Raw genomic sequence first — 22,368 nt, 5'->3', positions numbered from 1 at the left:
CACCCATCTTTCAGCGTTACTGCGTCCTACTTTCACCAATAATGGTCCGAAGAAATCCAGACCGACATATTTGAAGGGCCCAGTGAACGAAACTAAGCAAGCTGGAGAAAATGAAGCCATGCGTGGGATACGAGACGCTGCTTGGTGCAGCTTGCATATGGTGCATCCGCTCGCAACCTTTCGAACGACTGCTCGTAGGTACCACGGGCCTGGTACCGTTAACGGATCTCGTTTTCCACAGTCTCTGAATTAGCATGTTGGAACCGCCGGTAGCACGCGTCCACTAAGAGAGTTGTTATACGGTACCACTTGGGCAGAATCACGGGAAACTTCATTTGCGTTCACACATTTGTCGTTGCTTCTATCCGTCCATCCACTAGCAGAATACCTGTCACGTCGCTAATAATTCTAGATTTGTCACGGTTGTGTGATAGCACTGCGATTTCTTCTGGGAATCTCATTCGATGCGCCATCGAAATCGATGGTTGACGCTATAAGCATGATAGAGGGCTGGATGGCTGGCGTAAATCTACGATTGGCCCACCATAAGACGGAAGCGGTGATGATCAGTAACCGCAAGGCGGCCTTAGAGGCCAAAATTATCGTTGGAGGACAAGTGATTGTCTCCAAACGAAGTGTGAAGTACCTGAGTGTTATGGCTGACAACAGGCTGAACTTCACCAGACACGTGGATTTTGCTTGCGGTAAAGCGTCAACAGCGGTTACTGCGCTGTCCAAGATTATGCCGAACTGCTTTGGACCTAGCAGTAGTAAGAGACGTCTGATGGTCAGCGTTGCCATGTCGGTTCTAAGGTATGGTGCACCTGTATGGGCTCCGACTTTGGATAGTAAGTGCAATCAAGCCTGTCTGAACAAGGTGTTCAGGCTGTTGGCATTGCGTGTAGTGTGCGGCTACCGTACTATATCGTTGGATGCGATCGAGGTCATTGCAGCTATGATTCCCATATGCATACTTCTAGGTGAGGCCATCGAGTACCATAGGCAAAGGAGCGTCAGGGGTGCTAGGGACAGGGCTGGACTCTATTAGGCGTTGGCAGGCGAAATGTGATCACATTCCGAGCATGGCAGGTGGACCCATAGACTGATTCATGGTGAGGTAAACTATTTCCTTACCCAGTTTTTGTCAGGCCATGGATGCTTTAAGAAGTATCTACATACGCGTGGGCGGGTAAGCTCGCCCTTTTACCCCGTTTGTACAGTAACCGAGGAAACGGCGGAGCGTGTGAAGTTTCACTGCCTGCGTTTCGTGACCACTCGGCGGGTGATGCTTGCGGTCGTTAGGCTTCGTACACAAATTACGTAACGCTTAGAGGGGAGGGAGGGGGGTCGAGTTAGCGTTACTTGTTGTTACATAGGGGGGAGGGGAGTCATGAGAATAGTTACGTAAGAAATATATGAATACTAAAAAGGCAGTTGCCAAATGAGGAAAGCACATGTTGTAGGTGGAAGACAGTGAATCGGTTTATACTAATGAAATTATGATACAAAATTATGGTTTGTAGCTGATGAAGATAATCCTACTAAATTTCCAATTATTACGGTTGAAGACTATTTCATGCTGCCCAGTTTGCTTCGGAGTACGATGCTGGCCTAACAAGCCGTCGTATGTTCAAATCTCGGCTGGGAAGTGTTGCTATAGAGCCAGTAGGATCGTTTTACTATCCCCGTAATTGTCCTGTACTGTAATAGCCGGCTGCGAAGTCTGTCGATAAAGAAGGGTCAAGTTCTCAACAGGACGTTTATACACATGGCTTTGCCTTACATGAGCGCCATTTTTCTGGCCATGTTTGGATTCAGTACCGTTTCACCTTAACATGGGCCGATGCCTGATTGTTGTTTTTAATATGAAGCTTGCTAATTTGGGTGAATTTCTTAAAAATTAAAAAAAATATGCGGTTCAAGTCATTTTTATTGAATGTTGAGGTACGAAGGGGGGGAGGTTTGGTTAACGTTACGTAATTTAATGGGGGGTTATACCAAGCGTTACTTAATGTTACATAGGGGAGGGAAGGGGTCAAAAAACCGAAATTTTTGCGTTACGTAATTAGTGTACCACGCCTTAGAGAAGACACCAACGCCGGCAACATCGTGCACAGAATGTGCGCGGTGCAGCGTGCATGGGACGTTGTCGATAGGGCGGTAACGGACGTGATAACGGAGTTGCAACGGCTAGAACGTTTGCAACGACATGGCTCGATATAGCTTAGCTAGGGTCAGTAAAGGGCTGAGTGGGCAACCCAGGCCCTAGGTGAAGGGTGGTAGCGGTATGCAGTGACAAGGGTGTTGTTTGGACCCACACCAAGCAACGGATACGACGGAGTGCTTACGCACGTTCTCCCTCCTAAAGTAAAACCTAACGGTAGTTCCGAGAGGGGTTCAGGAAACGGGGAGCAGGAGAGTTTTCAGTAGGTAGGGGCGTGTTGGCACCTTGCGAATCCTATTCGGCACCGTGAAGGTGCTGTCTATGAAGGTTTTCTCCATGCATTAACAATATAAAAACGTCAAGATTCGAACATACGATGACTGGCTTGTTAGACCAGCATCGTATCGTACCTGGAAACCAACCAAGCAGCCTAAACGAGAAATAAACCAAAAAACTCGACCAGCCCTCTTTTACCAATAACTGACAGATTGACAGATTATTTGTTTGTAAAAGTTTTCAGTTCAGATTATATGGCTTTAAACGTATTTTACGATAGAAATATGTTTTCTAAACAATCATGGCGTTGGTCGTGACGTCAACTATAAAACCATAAGCAGTATAGTATTTATTATTTATTTATTTATTTGTTTATGATTTATTATTAGTAAGTAATAGGAGAAGGAAAGCTCCTGGGAATGAAGCAATAGGCTCTTTTCCCACAGGTACAAAACCTTCCCATCATTTCCATATAATTATAATAAAGTGCCCTTCCAGTGAGCTTACTACTCTGTAATCTGTAATCTACTCTGTAACTACCTGTAATAATTTAATGTTGAAGAATGGTTATTAAAATTTAGTTGTATGGAGCTACATACTTAATTATTTTATGATTTTTTTATACACATAAGGCGATTACAAATATTTTAAAAAGTTTTTGTCCTTCCGGTGTTGGACCACTGAAGGGGGGGGGGGGGGGCGAAAAAAAAAACAAAGTGAATTTTTTAATCGAGCAAAAAAAATATGGATTTTAGGCATTTTTATTTTAAGTTTAAACGTGAAACCCAAATCTATTCTTGCTTTTAATATATGCGTTGTTAATTTCCATGCAAAAATCTACGAAAGAAAATTTTTTGGCCGATTTTTGGAAATTCCGCTGTTCGAATTTCCATTTCTATTTCATGCTAGAAGTGTTAACTCAACTCGTACACTCATTTTTCAAGTTTTTGGGCTGTAGAGCCCACAGACAATTGATTTTATAAAAAAAATTTAACTCATATCCTACAAATTATTTTTTTGCCCGCCGATTTTTCAAGCCAATTTTCAAGGGGGGGGGGGGTGACAAAAACTTTTAAATTGATTTGCAATGGCCTAAATAGGTTTACCCAAACATGGCATGTTTTATGGAAAGCCTCTGATGCAGTCATAACGCAAACTAGTGTATTAATTGAACTTAATCGCAAAATACATATGTGACAAGGACTTCGTCCAAAGCACCCATACGTATCCTTTATTTTTGAAACAAATGGAGGCGCCTTGTCATGCATTAAGTAAAACGAGCGACTATACGAATCAGCAAGCTACGAACTTGCTCAAAACGGATTTGTTTGTATGTGGTTCACTAGAAGAAAGTCAGGAGATTGCGACTGGTAGACATGGTGGAACGGCAACAGCCGTCGCCTTGTTCGGGAGATAATTTTAATTCCGATCCGATCCGATCAATTTTTTAAAATCTTCCAAATTTATTTTAATTCGAAGCCATTGTCCGAACAATTGAAATAACCGAATGCAAATTTAAAATCAAATGAGTTCAAATATCGAATATTTTATAATAAAATCTTCTTTGAGTTGTGTTATAAACTTGGTCTCGTTAATATTTGAAATAACAAAAATTGTGACTAAAGCTGTGTTGAGTATAACACAAATATATGTGTTGCATTATTTGATATTAATTTATTTGTTACAAATTACATCAAGGTTTGTTACAAACACCAATACTCTGTACTCCTTTATAACCAAAGTATGACAACCCATGTTATAGGTAACAAAACAAGTTGCAACCTTTGTAAAACATTTTGTGTGTCGCAGTTTTTTCTATCACATTCCTCGGGTACTGGGACCTAAATAATATTGAGAAATTCTCTTTCGTATCCCTCACTTTCGATTATTACAGCGATACAAATGATTAAAAAAATTATTAACACTCAGCTAACTAGTCATACCAGCAACCGATTTATGCAAAACTAACGTGTTAAATGCATTTGCATCGCCGTAATAAGCGAAAGAGAGGAAACACTAAGAGAATCTCTCATTGTTATTTACGTCTTTTTAAAAAAGTACCCGACATTCATAATTAACGTTGATAGAAATATCCACTGGAGCTACAGTTCTTTAATATTTTTATTAGAATCATCTGGTCGAGTAGTTTTTAATGTCGTATTATCAAAAAAATCTTTTTGGTTGTACTATAATTAATAACGTAATATGATATTCTCTAGCAATCGCATTGCCAGTTGTCAAGGTTTAGCGCGTCTGTGTTTCTGGTTCAATAGATAATATAAGGGAATAAACTAACGATAAAATTTCATGTGCGATATTAAAGAAACATTTCGCTTGAAAAAAATATACAAAACTAACGTCGGAAGCTATAAAGGCTACCTCGTCCGAAATATAACTGAAAGGTCGTGACCAGAGATTTCGTTTTCGCTGCTAGAAGTTGCATGTTCATAGAAGTTTCAGAATGGTACCGGACTAGGACCTAGTTGATAATGAATCGAAATCCCAGCCTTAGAGAAACAGGAAGATGAGATTCAAATTTTTCTCGGAAAGTGAAAGCAATCAGGGAAAGAAATTTTGTACCTAGTGGACCGTCAAATTCTATTAGAGAAACACTCTTGTACTCACCGATCAAGCGAAACCGCTATCAGACTATAGACGGAGGCAGCTACTGAAACTCCCTGTATGTAAGGTACAGTTTTACACATCAGCCAGCCGAGCATCCACGCTGAAAAAAAGTGAAAATAGAAAAAAATATTTTCTTCAATATTACCATGTCAAAGAGGCCGATTTAAAATTAATTATTTTAACAATAGTCGCTTTATTATCAAAGCAGTTGAAACTACAGATACCTACAAGTTAGGTTTGTACTCGAATCGAAATGAAAATAGTTTTTGGAAAGCAAATGTATTAAGAACACGTGAATGTATTTGTTTCCGTCTATTTCCTCTGTAACGAATAGGTATAACGAAAAATAAATGTTTATCACTATAATAAAAAAATACAAAAAAAAACAAACGTTTATTGCGATGCTTCGCAAATTTTATTGTCCTTTATAAGTTACTAGCTGACCCGACAAACTTCGTATTGCCACAAATTAACCTGTGTTGTACATAAATCATGAATTTCGGATGATCTTTGTCACTATCTCGAGTTTTGCAAGCCCCCCAGTGGGCGGCGCTTCCGACGGCGGGTCACCGGCAACACTCGCGACCGGCTCGTCCTGAATGATCTAGTGTTACTATAGATAGTTTTTGTGGTCTTGTTATTGATTAATGTTTTATGGAAGAGTCTCGAATTTCTCGAGTTGGATTAGTTTTTGAGTTTCGCAAAAATTTCTGTTTTATTTGTATGAGAGTCCATATCCCCCTACCACAGGGGTGAGAGGTCTCTAACTATCATAAAATAAATTCAAGACTCAAAAATCTCCTACATGCTAAATTTGGTTCCATTTGCTTGATTAGTACTCAAATTATAAGGAAATTTGTATGGAAGCCCCCCCTCTTAAAGGGGAGAGGAGTTACAATTCCCCTTATAAAGAGGGAGGGGTCTCAATTTACCATAGAATAAATTCTTGTCACCGAAAACACCCACATGCCAAATTTGGTTCTATTTGCTTGATTAGTTCTCGAGTTATGAGGAAATTTGTATTTCATTTGTATAGGAGCCCCCCCTCCTAAAGTGGGGAGAGGTTCTTATTCATCATAGAAAAAATTCTTGCCTCCAAAAACACCTACATGCCAAATTTGGTTCCATTTGCTGGATTAGCTCTCGAGTTATAAGGAAATTTGTATTTCGTTTGTATAGGAGCCCCCCCCCCCCCCCCCCACTTAAAGTGGGAGGGGTCCCAATTCATCATAGAAAAAAATTTTGTCTCCAAAAACACACACATGCCAAATTTGGTTCCATTTGCTTGATTAGTTCTCGAGTTATGAGGAAATTGGTATTTCATTTGTACAGGAGCCCCCCCTCTTAAAGTGAGGAGGGGTCCTAATTCAACATAGAAAATTTTCTTGCCCTCGAAAACTTTCACATGCCAAATTTGGTTCCATTTGCTTGATTAATTCTCGAGTTATGAGGAAATTTGTATGGAAACCCCCCCTCTTAAAGGGGAGAGGAGTTATAATTCCCCTTATAAAGAGGGGAGGGGTCTCAAATTACCCTAGAATAAATTCTTGTCACCGAAAACACCCACATGCCAAATTTGGTTCTATTTGCTTGATTAGTTCTCGAGTTATGCAGAAATTTGTGTTTCATTTGTATGGGAGCCCCCCCTCTTAGTGGGGGGAGGGGTCTCTAACCATCACTAAAACCTTTCCTGGCCCCAAAAACCTCTACATGCAAATTTTCACGCCGATTGGTTCAGTAGTTTTTGATTCTATAAGGAACACAGGACAGACAGACAGACAGAAATCCTTCTTTATAGGTATAGATTTAGTTGAGATGGGCATATCTATTACAGGAATAATATTTCATAAAACTATTTCAAATTTTTGAGGTTCAATTCTATTTTTTAATGGACTCTTTGATTAAATATATGTTTAACTTATTATATGCAAATTGCTGTTCTGTATTTTATGTGGGCCTATGCAGACCTCATCATTAGGTTAAAATTTAGAAATTTCATCAAAACATCGTAATAAACTTCTTATCTCACGGAAAACAAGTTGGCTCCCAGAGAAACACCCATCAATTTGAAAATCAATTTGAAAACGCCTAAAACTATGCGGCATGCATTATTTGTCGGATAATCTAAACTCGTATCCATACTGTGCGAGTGATATCATTTCATGCAACCATTTCGTGAAAAAGCCTACTGTTATGTTTAAGGTTAGTAAATGAAACACCTCTTTCATTAGGTACGCCATATAAATAGTTCAAAGCATAGCTTTCAAATGTAGCCATAAGCTTAGCGACTGACTTTGTGGTCGGTTTTTGAGTGGTCTGGTTAGTTTTTCATCCATAGGAAAGGACCGTGACTGGTCGATCTAATTTTACTGACATCTTCTTGTGATCGAGACCCCCCAAGAAATTCTCAAAATTTATCCTATTATCTAAATAGATCCATCCAGCTTTTTACGAACCATAATGGCGGACAGCATAATCCATGTTCGTAATATTTGAACAGCATTTTTGACATTTTCTGCATACATCGCACATTTCCTTTCCCCACGTTCTCACGGCAAAACTAAATGAACGTGCGGAAAGAATAGGTGTGCGATGTAAACTGAAATGTCAAAAAGGCTGTTAAAATAATACGAATACGGATTATGCCTTCCGCCATCCGAAGACAAAAACTGTAAAAATAATTTGCAATGGTCTAAATAAAAAAATATATATATATTAGAAGGTCTATGGTAGAGGATGTAGATTAGATCAGATATGATTAGATTAGTATACCAAAGGTAAAACAACTGATAACAACTTACATGCTGTATAGACCCAAACAAAACAAGGATTTTAATACGTTACGAAAATTGGCAATTTTTCCATGAATTTGCTGTAAAATATTCGCAACGTATTAAAAGCCGTATACGTTGTGTTTAAACCTCTATATTTTCGAGGCGCCCCGGGTTGAAGCAAATACATAAACCGCAAGCACACAAATTGCCTATGTATAGGCGTATCGTTTGTCAGCAGTGCGCCCAAAACGCACCAAAAATCTTGGTTATTGCAGCTCAAATTTTGTTAGTTCAGAAAGAACGTTTGTTTGAGTAGTTTTCTAAGGAAGTAAATTTGCATCTATGTGTACATAGTTATACCTACGTTTCGTGTCAGTTATTGGATTTGAATCATTTCGTTATACATAACGTTGGAAAAGGCAACGCTTCCGAAAATTTATTGTTAGAATGCTCCGGGTAATTAAAATAAGTACTATGTCGCGAGCAGTTGTGTGCCCGAATGGCTCTGATATGCTACCAGTAGAAAAATCCTTTAAAACCCAGAACGGGAAGCAACAAACAGAATGTGGATAATGGTGTGTCATTGCATAACAGAAAACTTATGAGCGGTACGAAAATATGAGGAATGTCTCTTACGTGTACTGATCCTTGACTAAACGGTGGGGCTTTAGAAGGAATCCCAGAGATGAAATGTCCTGAATTATTACCCATCTGCACTTTATTAATAGGTGACGGAACGGTGGCGGGGCGTCTCACTACCCTGCTTCCAAGACTGCACTCTGAATGGCCAGGGTTACGGTTCCGTTCCTCAGCTTCGCTGCTCTATCGCTATGCAAGAAAGCTACCGCAGGTTGCAAGCCATAACAAGGCTATTAATTCCCATAACCATTCCAATGCTTTGCTATTACGATGGCATCATGCGACATTCGAACATCTTCCAGTGAATAAGGTGGAAGTACCTATATATTCAAGCAGTTGGTTATGCAACCCGCCACGGAAACTGTGGCTGGTGTTGGCGGATGTGAACTGTTACGTTTATGAGCTACATCCTCCTAAACTCACATGTTCTGATTTTGCTACCTACGAGTCTACGATGGCGTTTGCCGCCAACCGAGAGCTCGATGCCAGTGTCAACCGTCGGTTGTTGCTATTCACGCAGGGCAGCCAGATGATGGTACCGATGATGATGATGATGATGATGACGATGATTATGATGATGATGATGACGATAACGATAATCGTAATTGCCCTTGCAGCGTATAGTGTCTTTGATTTATCGTTTGTTAGAGCAAATTGTTTAATTAATAGCTGCTGTTCTATGTGATTCTGTGGGAATACTTGGATATTTCCAATATCAAACGTTTAATACGATTTCAACCGATTTCAATGATCATTAGATTTATTCACAAACATAAAAATTTGGAAACGAACTGATTTCGCTCAAATTTGATCAAATTATAGTTCCAGCTAATTTCTTCTTCATCTTAATATGTCGAATATTCAATCACCTCATAAGCTTTGACCTAGAATGACGCAGGATTTTTGGGTCATTATGAATATAGAAGCTAAAAAGCAAAATGCAGAAGTAGGTACAATGCCGCTAATCCACTAACAATTGATAAACTAATAGGAACAGATCTCTTGTCAAATCACTAATTTTTTCGCAAACTTACCCGCGAAAACAAACGCGGAACATCTTGTCACGAGCAGGGGCCTTGCAAAATTTGACCCTGGGATTTGATTGACTTTCGCATAAATTTTATCGCCAAGAAAGATACATCCATCGTGTTTCATCAGCACCATTCAGTTTTTTCGCCAAATCATTCAACATTTGTTTTTTCGTCAAATCATAGTTCAAAACGTTGGGATTACACATGACTTTCCAAATGACCTTGAACCGCACTCCACGATCAAGAGTTCTACTTCGACTCTTGGTTTGCATTTTGCTGGCAGTCATGAAAGTGTAGCCCGAGAGGATTCCAGCGAGTCCGGGAATGCGACCGAGAGAAGGAATTCTTGAAATGAAAGGGATTAATATTTTTTTGAAACGAACCACTACAATTGATGGAGGGACGGTAGGGGGAAGTAATGAAAATTTTGGGAATGGAGAGGAAGGAGTGGAAAGGAAAGGGGGGGGAGGTAATAGGTAGCTACGCTTAACAAGTTGTCGTTATGACTCCTACCTTTTGTCCAATGCTGGAAGGTGCATGGGTCGAACCAAGCTATAATCAGAGATTATAACCGGATTCGAACCCACAACACCCGCCAGGGCGTGTGCTCGATGGTACCCGTGTACCTTTGAACCATAGAGGCGCTGGACAAAAGGAGACTGCGCAACCCGCCTTATTAATGTAGCGACGTATCTGGTTGGGTTATTTTTTAGACACAAATTGTGCCTCTTCCTCCGTCTACTGTAGAAACCATCGACCGAGAAGTTTTAATCTAACTTGTTTTTACTCAATGACTCATGACTGTTTTAAATCAATTTTCTGCAACTCACCCTTTAAAAATGAGTCAAAATAATACCAATATCTAAAGGGTGTTCCACATCAAACTGCACCACGGAAGGAACGTTGTAGAAAATTACCTAATTGACCGATCCTTTTCAAACTTTCAGACAATAAAATATAATCTGTTAGTAAGCTTCTGGCATATTTATTTCATTCAACTTCGATACCATAACTGTACGAGCATACCTTACGCTTTACTTCATTCATAAGATTCTATACAACATCTGGCTGCAGCTTCTTCTTCAGAAATACACTTTTCCCTCATGTCTTCCTCAAATGTGGCCTCTTTGGGATGTGTTCGTAGTGTCTGCTTCATAATAGTCGATGGACCTTAGTTCCGGTGCGTTGGGGGGTTCATGTCCTTGGGTACGAAAGTAACCCCGTTGGCTTTGTATCACTCCAGGACATCCTTCGTATAGTGGCACGAAGCTAGATCCGGCCAGAAGACCGTAGGGCCCTCGTGTTGCTTCAGAAGAGGAAGCAGACGCTTCTGTAGACACTCCTTGACGTAGATCTGCCCGTTTACAGTTTCGATAGTCACGAACGGCGCACTCCGTTTGCCACATAAGCAGATCGCTTACCAAATCATATATTTTTTGTCAAACTTTGAAAGTCTCGGCTTCCTTACTTTCTCTGGAACCTCAAAATTATGCTGGGCGGTGTTCTCAGAATTTCGTAGCAACCCGGCTCACCGTTGACTGCACGATTCCGAGTGGTTTTCCGATGAGAGAGTTGAAGATTTTCCAGGTATTTGCGCAAAATCAATTCACGACGTTGCTGTTCGGGTTCGGGTGATGCACTCAAAACTACTTCTACCCAAATTTTCAAGAGAAAATACCCAATGGGTAATTTTCTACAGCGTTTCTTCCGTGGTACAATTTGATGTGGAACACCCTTTATAAAAGGTGCATGTTTTCTCCTATCAAAAACATATGTAAAGTTTAATATAAATGGGAGAGGTTCAAATTTTGTCATGTATCTGTTTTACTAGGAACTTCTGTACTGCAGAACGAACATCGGTGTCTTTACACTTGAGCGAGCTTATCTCTTCCTGCGAAGAATAATCCGAGAGTAAGTGAAGCGTTGACCTTGATTGAATGAATAGTTCAATTCCCATCTTTATCCTCTTGCTAATCTACATCGAAGTAAGTAACATAATCGATTTGTAACCAGACCAAACCAGCTTGCATTGGAAAGAGAAGCTAACAAGAGTTTTACTGCAAATTCGCTGTGAAATACATGGAATGTGTCAATATCGAAAATAGATTAAAATTAATTAAAGCAATCTTTCGATACTAATTGTCTCTCTTCGTTTTCGTGCAGTTTTCTTTAACTAATTATTTCTCACGAGAGATTGAGAATAAGAGTCTAAGATAATGACTTTCAGTTGGGTAAGAAATTAACCCATTCAAATGGAATCTATAGCTAGGTCTTATTCACGAGAGCATCACCTAATGATTCAAAGGACACTTCAAAAGAACAACGTTTGCTGCGTATGACACAATTCTAATAACTCTCATTTGACCTCGTAGTAGATGAGAAAAAAAACTATCATAATGTGAGCGGAAGGAAAAATTAGGACTGGCTGAAGATGGATTTGAAGTAGGTGAAGGCGCCCTTTCGATAAGAGAGTGTACTTCTTCCGGCACAATACCGCAATAAGACGCCGGCAAGCAGCAGGGCAAACCATTGTTGGGGGCGATCTTTTCAATTTTCCTTTTTATTTTCCGATCAATGTACATTTACGGGCATGTAATGCATGTAGTGGAAATTGAATTTCTTTTCATACATGTGTGACATGCACATGTGGAACGATGTTTTCGTTCGTTTGCCTTGCTAGTTTGAACAATAGAAACGGCGAGGGTTGAAGCTACTTGACACGAATTCTAGAATCTCGACCGGCAGATGGTTTCATATTCTTTTTTTTTCTGGAAGCTCGCCTCAACGGTTAAATGGTTGCCGGCAAGGCTGATGATGCTCAGCCCACCTCGATTTTATCATCACTTACTAACTTCCGTGAGGTGGCTGCAGTCTTTCAGACCGGAAGATTAAAATTATATTGATAATGCGGTAACATAACCCTTACACGTCAATCATTCGAAATATTAGTGGTCAAGCATAATTTGTTATTTGTCATTTCATTGAAAGATACATTGGACACAGTAAGGTCTTAATCGACACTAATACAGTTACAAACAATTGAAACTGTTTGCTTCTTGTGATCGGAGGTTTTCGGCGAAAATAAATTTAAATTCAAGTGCCAGCAGGGATGGTTCGATCACTTTGACTCAATTTTGATTCATTTGACAGTAGCGTCCTCACCGAGCAAAATTTGACAAATTGATGTATGGGACATTTGTAGATAATAACTAGATCTACAATTTTGCTGAATAAAGTGTTGCAGTATCTTTTGTAGTTACGGTGCTACAATGCTAGTATCTCATTAGTAACTAAATGAACGTTCATTTAGTTACTAAAGAGGTACTAGCATTGTAGCGCCGTAACTACAAAAGATACTGAAACACTTTATTCTGCAAAATTGTAAATAATAACGAGTTCTACAAATGTCTCATACATAACTTTGTCAAATTTTGCTCGGCTGAGACGGTAGTGTCAAATGAATCAAAATTGAGTCAAAGTGATCGAACCATCCCTGAGTGCCAGTCAGTTCGTACGTTTCCAACCGGAAACCGCCCATCACAAAAAGCAAGCAATTTGAATTGCGGCGATCAATTCAATGTAACAAACAATTAAAACTCATAAATTATTCTAAGCACACAAGTGCCACAGAGTATCGTCTCTGCGAGACGAAAACCTCTAAGATGATGTCAAAGAAGATCGAACAGCCCATTGTAACATTTTGCAATATCCTATAAAATTAAATTAAGAAGAAATACGAACAAAACGTATATTTATTTGCATGGTAGGAGTTTGGCCTAGCATTGTAAAATTCTCTAAATAAATCCCATTTCGAAACGCCGTGGCTACCAAACACGGCATCGCAAATTTTATTTGGTAGCAGTAAAACAACCGAAAAAAAAACAGACGTCTCCCTGGAGGTTGAACCTGGAGATAATAAAACTTCAGAGTGTCGGTCTATTCAGCTTGATCCATCAAATGAGTTAGACATGCGAGGTGCTACAAACTGTCTCGTCAAATAATGCAAAAGCGGTTATTGTTTAGTAAAGTTGCCGGAGTTATCATTTGATCGCGGCGTAATTAGACATCCATAATTAGATATCCCTGAATAGCTCGAAACCAGTGTCACATGTCCAAGAAATAACATTGACACCGATTAGTGGGTCGACCCAGTGCAAATCCTAACATCATCCTCGAAAAACAGGCGACATTCGTATGCTAGCAGTATAGAGAGGTGGTTGATGAATGGTGTAAAATGCGAAGAGCCCAAGTTGCTTCCTTGAGGAACTCCTGATAGATTGCAAAACGGGTCCGAGTCTTGATACATAAACTGCGACCAGTAAGATAAGTGTTCATCTATCTGGTTAAAGCACGAAATTCCAAATTTCTCTATCCAATTCAATAATGTATGTGTATGTCATTAAGAGAAGTTAACGAAAACATTTTAGCAGTCTGCCGAATAGTGGAGACAATATAAAATTTTACCAACAACAAGCACAATCTTAATGCAGCAAGATATTATGGCCCAATAACAAACCGCATTCGGTTACAATTGCTGAACGAAAAACCTAATGTATTCGGTCAGCTTTCGGACACATACCTGCTAGTAGGGTAAGAACCCCAGAATTTGCCCTCTTATTGGTATTCCCGTGATTTAACTCAATACATAGTTGAATTTTAAGTTGTTAGTCTAATTTATATTCAATTTAACTCAGTTTCAGTTATTTGAATAGAATTCATTGTGTTGTTTTATTTATTTTTATGATTAATTGTGGTTTTAAAAATAGGTATTGTATTTAAGACGCGATTTTTCCATTCTCAAGAACGAGCACGCAAAATAAAATTGAGGAAAAGTAACGGAAAATTGTATCTCCTTGCACTTTTTTAGCATCAATTTGGTTATATCTGATTCAAATGTCATAATTGTGCTTTTATTTTAATATTTTATCGCAATTCTGCTGAAAATAGAACATAAATGCACTGGGCGAAAACTGGGTATTGTAAATCATATGAGTCCCAAAATTCGCCCCGGTCGAATCTGTATATACTTAACCGAACTTACTGCGGGAACCAGTTTTCGCCCTCATCTATCAAACATTTACAAATATGCCACACATAAACAAAGGCAAGTCACAATCGATTAGTTTGCTCGCTGATTTACGTTTAACAAAATGGTGAGTAAAAGTATCGAATAAATAATATTTTGATGCAGAAACCACATCATATCTTCACTTGAATTCATTTAACAAAAGAATTACCTTCTAAACATGGGCTTATAAGGATTTTTACCAAACGAAATGTTGAATTAGCAATAATCGACATCTAAATTGATAATAAGATTAAAACCGCACGAATTAGTAAGACGTGCATAATATTCTCAAAAATCACAATCTTTCTTGTCATGAGAATAAATCTGACTATTGGAAAATCACGCGAAAAAACCGTCTACTATTTTAAAGCAGATAAGAGCAAAAAATTGTTATGATGGATAAGCCTTTGAAAAGTATTTAAAGTGCAATGCAGACAACAAAGAAATAATCGTGGTGATAAAATAGAATATTTCGATAATATTATGAAATCTCTAATATCTTAGCATTACAAACCCGGTCTAACCAAAAATGCTAGCTAAGAATTTCAAGTTATGTCAAAAAATATCCTAGTATTCCTAGTTGAGTAGGTAAGATGGGTATGCTTCCCAGTTGCTGGAATATTTAATACAGTAAACCGGCATACCCATTTACAGACAGTGATTTACTAAACAATTTTTTTCACAGTAAATCATTATAGGTATAAGGTTATTTAAACTATCAAAATAAACATTGTGCCATTCCGTATGCACTGAATTGTATTTATTCGCCCACATATCAATGAATTCAAAAAATGACCAGAAAAAGAACCAGCCGGACCATTCATTTTAAATATCTTTGACGAGTATCACAAGCCTTATTTTACTGCAATGAAAATAAACATTTAGTAAAAACTCACCTTCTCTGTATTTTTTAGTTTTACCGCATTAGGTATCAGGAGGTGATCAGTTCATTTCAATTTAGATTTACATTTAACGAATTCCTGATACAAATTGATTGCCATATTAAGCACTGGATAGACATAATCTTAACGTTAAATAATAGTAACAACAATTCTAACAAAATAATTGAGTTTATTTGGACAATTTGCAACAAATAACAAGTGGGCGAAATTTGGGTCACATGGGGGACGAATTTTGGATCGCTATGGGCGAAATGTGGTATTAGAGGTTCCTGCTCAAAATTGAGTCTTTTGCTATCAAATTTGAGTTTTCATTATTCCGTTTGGCCAAAATAGATAGATTATTAATATATAGTCATACTTGTCTGAGTTTAGGGCTGATTTTATAATAATATGGCGATTTATTCATTTTACAACATAAAAACCTGATAAAAGGGGCGATTTCTGGGGTCGTTACCCTACAGGATGCAATATTAAACCACAGTAACTTGATGGTCAAACTGTCAGTTGGAATAGTAGAATTGAGCAGAACGCTAAAGCAGTTCATTTCGATCTCAATTTCGATCTAACGCTCTAAAGCAATCTATTCTTAAAAACATCCTGGACAATAACGATTGCGTGAATCTATCATTTTTCTGTCAACGTTTACTCCACTCCAAATGGAACTGGGAATTATACCTGATAAATGTTATACAGTTCCAGTACCTTAATGCGATACGAGTGTGGTACGGAGACGTATGCTTTTTTACAGTCGATGTGCGCCATACCAAGGTTTCCTTTGTTTTGGCTTGCCTGACCTACAATAGCTGCATCGATGATGACTTGCTCTTTGCAGCCTTGTGTGTTTTTCGGCAGCCTTTCTGTTCTTCTGTCATTACTCCGTTGGCATCACAATGGTCCTGCACTTTACTACTAATTACCGACGACATCACTTTGTACAGACTTGACAAGCATGTTATTGGTCTGTATTTGGCTGGGTCAGCCGTGTTTCGGTCCTTCAGTAGAAGATAGGTTACCCCCTTAGTGATGTATTCTGGAAGTGTTCGGGAGTCTCTTAAGACTATATTGAAGCATTCCGCTAACCGTCCGTGAATTGTGGAGAACTTTATATACCAGAAATTGTGGACAAAGTCTGGTCCAGGTGCGGCCCAATTCCTAGCATACCGTGTAGCCTCACGAATATCCTGGGCGATCAATACTACAGCGACCATGCTATCAATTCCATCACTATTTTCCTCCTCTTCTACCAATCACATTCCATCATTGTTGTGTTGAGCGGGGTTCTCGCATAAATTGGCCCAGAATTGTGTAACTTGGCCAATCTTCGGAAGTCATTCGCTGTAGTTGGGTTTCTCTTTTCTGAAGTGGTTATAAAACTCCCTTTCGTTAGTGTTGAACATTCGGTTATGTTTTTTCCGCTTCGAACATTCAACATAACGTCGCATTCGCTTTGCAAGAGCACTCCACCGCTGTACATGGGTGTCGGGGTTCTCCGTGACTTTTAGTTCACTGAGATTTTGGAGCACTGCGGGTTTAACAATTTCCATTACTTGACGAACCAGCCTTCTCGATCGATTTCCCCTTGCATACTGTGTTAATCGACCGATTTTTACCCGCAAAGATGCAATTCTTGATTGCATTCGTCGCTGCCAAGCTGGCTTCTGTTCACTGCGACGAACACGACTTTTACCATTCTCCTGGAGATAAGTCCTCATATCCAAAATCCTCACAACGGCTACAGCTGCGGAATAAACTATACACTGCAGTTCCTCAAGGTTCTCGGCGGCCTCAGAATACCGTGGCAAAATACCCTCGTTAAGGGTGCTTACTGCATTCGTCAGCCGATAGGAATACTGCAGCTTTGGTATCCGGAGTCGAGATAGGGGATCTGTTCCTCGAAATTGTGTAACCGCTGCGTCCATTTGGAAAGCTAGTTCGTCTCGTAGCTGTTGTTGTTGTCGACCCAGGTCTTGTTCTGGAGCGCGTAACTCCTCAACTGGTGTGTGTGTCTTGCTGCATCTATTCCAACAGAATTCCTTCTCGACGTATCGCTCGATCCATTCCCTGTTGCTTCGAGCTCCCTGTGCACCCAACTTGATGGTATCTAGCTCTGTGGTAGTGAGCGTGTTATTCAGCAGTATTGTTCGTCGTCGAGTGTACAGTTTGTTCCGATCAAGTTGGTTCGCAAATAGAGGGAACCGTTCGTTGAACATGTCCAGCATCATTGGCTTGCCGGACATATCCGTCTCCAACCTCGTGCAAACGTAGTAGCAGAGGATCACATATATATTCATCTCTCTCGTCCACATGATCCGTTGCCGTGGGAGGTCTGCCAAAGTGAGCGACTGACGTCGGTCAACCGTAGCATCTTAGTAGGAGTAGCATTGCCGGGGTTGTGTATTGCTGCTTCGTCTGTTTCGCGTTCGGTTTACGGGCTGAGCCCGTTGAATGGAAGGTCGCTCCTGCACCTGATCATCCTCCAGCCGTTGGCCGCTCGCTCTGTCCCCTGTTCCAGGACCAGCTCTAGTAGGGGCTCCCTCCTCGGGCGATCGCATGATATCGCGATTTCTTAAATTGAACTCCTTAATTTCTAAAATTGACTATTTTTTCCGGAAGCCTAACCGGTTAGTGATGTCATGGACTAAGGTACTTATAGCGGTACCCGCTCGCTTTGTTAGGACTGGTGTTCGGGTATTGTGGTTTTCCATGGAAACTAAACAGAGCCCGCTGTTGAACCCCACCACACCCATAGACCATCCCCGCTGCTTGTCTGGGATTGCTTATTTAATTAGCAACTAACCACTATATCTAATGGCCCTTAGTTATCCGCAACCTACAACCCGCCCGGCCGCTTGCAGCTAAGCGCCGTCGAAAAAAAATTACACTGAATGAAAAAACTTCGCAAAATCACGATGAAAACCCTAAAATTAAAATTTTCTCAAATATGTCCGCTCAGATTTGCCACATTTTTAAGAAAGGTTTAACTTATGCTCTAAAATCTGGCGAAGAGCTAGGCAATCGATGGCGCACAAATCTTGTGGATCTATTACGAAAACCTGAAATTTTTCTCTTATTAGAGTGCTTTTGTTGCAATAGGACTAGACAGTTTGCTACAGAACAAGGCAGTATATTGATGAAAAGTTCAAAAATTAAATTGAATTATGATAAACAGCATTGATTTTTTCGATAAAACATTGATGGTGACGATGTCTAAATATGTGGATAAAACCCCGATAACCCCTGGTAACTGTAACTTTAAAACTAGTCTCTTAAGTTAACCAACTTTGAAAGTCTTAGCGTTGTGGCATTTTCTCCAAGCTTATTTTTTTATCACCTCACATATTATCGTCGTTTCCAATGTCATGTGGGTACAATTCGGCAGGAGAAATAGTTGGTGTAATTTATTGCATTCGCAAAACGGCACGAAGGTCAACCGGAAAAAAAATGCCCTAAAAACCGAATTCGACCCTGACCGAACAGAATGCACCTGCTCTGATGGGTAGGTGTTCGGTGCACTGTTAACCAGGTCAAACACCCCGTATGCATCCATCACCTGCAGCAACCTTCACCTCTTCGCGTAAACAATCCCAGCGCAAGAATCGGCAAGAGCGCAACACCAAAACGCAGCGATCGTGCCGAGAGAGCATATAAGCACGAGGTTCGAAAATGCACTTTCGAACATGTTCGTATTGCTTTCGTTTTGCACTCGGGTATTTCTCCTTTCGCACTCGAGTCCCTATAGATTCCACGGAGGCTCTCCGCTCACTCAGCTGTTCGGGACGATCTTCCGTTCTCTCGCGTGACCCAGTGAAACACACACCGTTCCCTTCGTGCTGCTCCGTGGGAAAATCGCTTCCTCTTTCCACGGTCGTCTCCGACGACCAGTTTTCCCGACCGACAAGTGCTAAATTTATGAGTTCAAACTTTGCTCCAGTCGGTCGCAGTCACCATCGTCGTTGTAGTACTCGTCGTCAGAGCGCTGCCAGACATAACATGCGAGACTACGGACCGTCGAGAAGGAGCAGACAATGGGCGGCGGTGGGTGGTAACCGTAGGGGAGTTATACGGATGGGTACCGTCAGAATTCAGTAACGTAACAGTCGTGTCAGGAAATGTAGCGAGTGGCTTATGTACCTTCAGGTCGGTTGCAATCACGTCCGTCGCTCACTCTGAATTTGGAATTGTTTTTTTCTCCTTTTTGTACCTATGTTTTTGTTGGCATGCTTTTCTGTACGACCGAGTCCGTATCCCGACCTACGATGAAGCGGATGCGGATAATGTGGCAACATAGTGACTCTCGGCAAACTGGAACAAGTAGGGAGGCCCTGCCCAGGAGGCGCGGCGTAGGAAGACTACGATACGGAAGTGAGCAGGAAATTGCTATGGTTATGGTGAAAAAAAAGAATCGCTGAATAGGAAGGCGGTTGTTCACACGATGCTTTTTTTTGTTTTCGACCTCCCTGGTTTGTGATTGTGATTGTTAATTACTTTACCTCTGTTTTACCCTTCAAAACATGCATCGACAGCAATTGCAACAAAACAGCAATTATTCAGTTGCTGTAATTAATCAATGGAAGACCTGACTGGCAGGTACTCTCGATTCATCTGTTACATAATCACAAAAATAATCGGGTAATATTTTTACGAACACTCAAGTAGAAATAACTTCAGTTAAGATTGGGTCGATAATTAAATCAAACTACGAAACTGACAGGTGTTTCACCATTTTCGGTTATGAAAATCAGTTAATGTCCTTCCCTCTATGATTAAGGAAAAGCAGTGCATATATAGCTTTACTTGTGTGCATGCTTGTATCCAGGTACGAATACGAATTGAGAATTTTTCTCTTCATTTCAGTCGACCAAAGCTCACAGGGGAGTGCAAAAACGTAAACAACTCGATTTGTTTCGTGTTTCAGGATTCTACTGAAGGGACGAAAAGGAAAAGTTAACTCAACTGAACGAAACAGAAGCATCAACTTGGGAATAATTAAAATATAGGAAAATAGGATTTACTCCCGTGGTGAATAATAAACGACGCGCCCTCACTCCTAATGGTCGTGGGAAACGAGAAAGGTGGGAGCTCTTCTATAAACCAGACAATTATGGCCAAACTTCAGCCATATTTCTGGATGACCTTCGCGCGCCTCCCGGATTACGGCTCACCCCCGTAAGCAGCGATATTATATCCCGTGCCTACGTCGCGTATATCAAACTGAAGCCCAAAGAATCGCTATGTACATATGCCGTAGCCTCGTGCTCATATGTACATAAACACAGCGAGGATATAAAAGTATATTGCCAGTGGAAGGAAGGCCTTGGGAATGTCCTTTCAGGCCTTCAAAGGAACAAACATGCGGGTATTTCAAGCCCACGACGCAATTATCCCGGTATGCTTTTCGGGAAAATGGGAAAATCCCTGTCCATTGAAATGAAAGCATGAACATGGTGGTGAAACGGGTTGAATGTATTTTGTAGACACAGTAGACGCACGCATAGTTTACACATTAAAAGAGCCTTTTTCAGTCATCGTTCGTCATTTCTTATTAATCATTTATCATTTATCATTTATCATTTATCATTTATCATTTATCATTTATCATTTATCATTTATCATTTATCATTTATCATTTATCATTTATCATTTATCATTTATCATTTATCATTTATCATTTATCATTTATCATTTATCATTTATCATTTATCATTTATCATTTATCATTTATCATTTATGATTTATCATTTATCATTTATCATTTATCATTTATCATTTATCATTTATCATTTATCATTTATCATTTATCATTTATCATTTATCATTTATCATTTATCATTTATCATTTATCATTTATCATTTATCATTTATCATTTATCATTTATCATTTATCATTTATCATTTATCATTTATCATTTATCATTTATCATTTATCATTTATCATTTATCATTTATCATTTATCATTTATCATTTATCATTAATCATTTATCATTTATCATTTATCATTTATCATTTATCATTTATCATTTATCATTTATCATTTATCATTTATCATTTATCATTTATCATTTATCATTTATCATTTATCATTTATCATTTATCATTTATCATTTATCATTTAGGCCATTACAAATATTTTATAAAGTTTTTGTCCTTCCGGTGTTCGGCCACTGAAGGGGGGGCGAAAAAAACACAAAGTGAATATTTTTATCGAGCAAAAAAAAACATGGATTTTAAGAATTTTTATTTAAGGTTTAAACTTGAAAACCGATTCTTTTCTTGCTTATAATATATACGTTATTATTGTCTATGCAAAAAAATACGAAAAAAGACAAAAACGAAGGAAATTTTTTTTGACGATTTTCGGAAATTCCATTGTTCGAATTTCTATTTCTGCTTCGTGCTAGAAGCGTTAATTCAACTGGGAGACTCATTTTTCGAGTTTTTCAGACTGTAGAACCCACAGACAATTGATTTTATAAAAAGAAATTTGACTCATATCCTACAAATTATTTTTTTGCCCCCCGATTTTTCAAGCCAATTTTCTTATCATTTATCATTTATCATTTATCATTTATCATTTATCATTTATCATTTATCATTTATCATTTATCATTTATCATTTATCATTTATCATTTATCATTTATCATTTATCATTTAGGCCATTGCAAATCATATTTAAAGTTTTTGTCACCCCCCCCCCCTTGGAAATTGGCTTCAAAAATCGGGGGGGCAAAATAATAATAATAATAATAATAGGAACATCTATAATTGATGATGATGATAGTTTTATTAAGGACCTGAACACCTATAATTAACTAGACTATAATTTTAAATATCCGTTCCGTATCCCTCAAAATCCACATTTGCAAGTAAAATTCACAACGTATGTTCCT

At 39.2% G+C, this 22,368-nt stretch overlaps 2 protein-coding genes across 2 annotated transcripts in view; one reads left to right on the top strand and one right to left on the bottom strand.

Moving 5' to 3' along the window:
* The first annotated feature begins 499 nt into the window (after positions 1 to 499).
* Positions 500 to 1,048, top strand: LOC128739826 (uncharacterized). Its single transcript, XM_053835325.1, has one exon. The coding sequence runs from the start codon at positions 500 to 502 to the stop codon at positions 1,046 to 1,048; it is 549 nt and encodes a 182-aa protein (XP_053691300.1).
* A 4,013-nt stretch (positions 1,049 to 5,061) lies between these two features.
* The window catches only part of LOC128743746 (neuropeptide SIFamide receptor-like), an 85,890-nt gene continuing 68,583 nt past the window's right edge, over positions 5,062 to 22,368 (bottom strand). Inside the window, exon 2 of the mRNA XM_053840400.1 lies at positions 5,062 to 5,165. Coding sequence (XP_053696375.1) covers positions 5,062 to 5,165 — 104 coding nt within the window. The remainder of the gene's footprint in view (positions 5,166 to 22,368) is intronic.

The sequence above is a fragment of the Sabethes cyaneus genome, chromosome 3, assembly GCF_943734655.1.
Source record: "Sabethes cyaneus chromosome 3, idSabCyanKW18_F2, whole genome shotgun sequence".
NCBI lineage: Eukaryota > Metazoa > Arthropoda > Insecta > Diptera > Culicidae > Sabethes > Sabethes cyaneus.
Note: the sequence above shows the minus strand (reverse complement) of the source record. Positions and strands in the feature narration are given on the sequence as shown.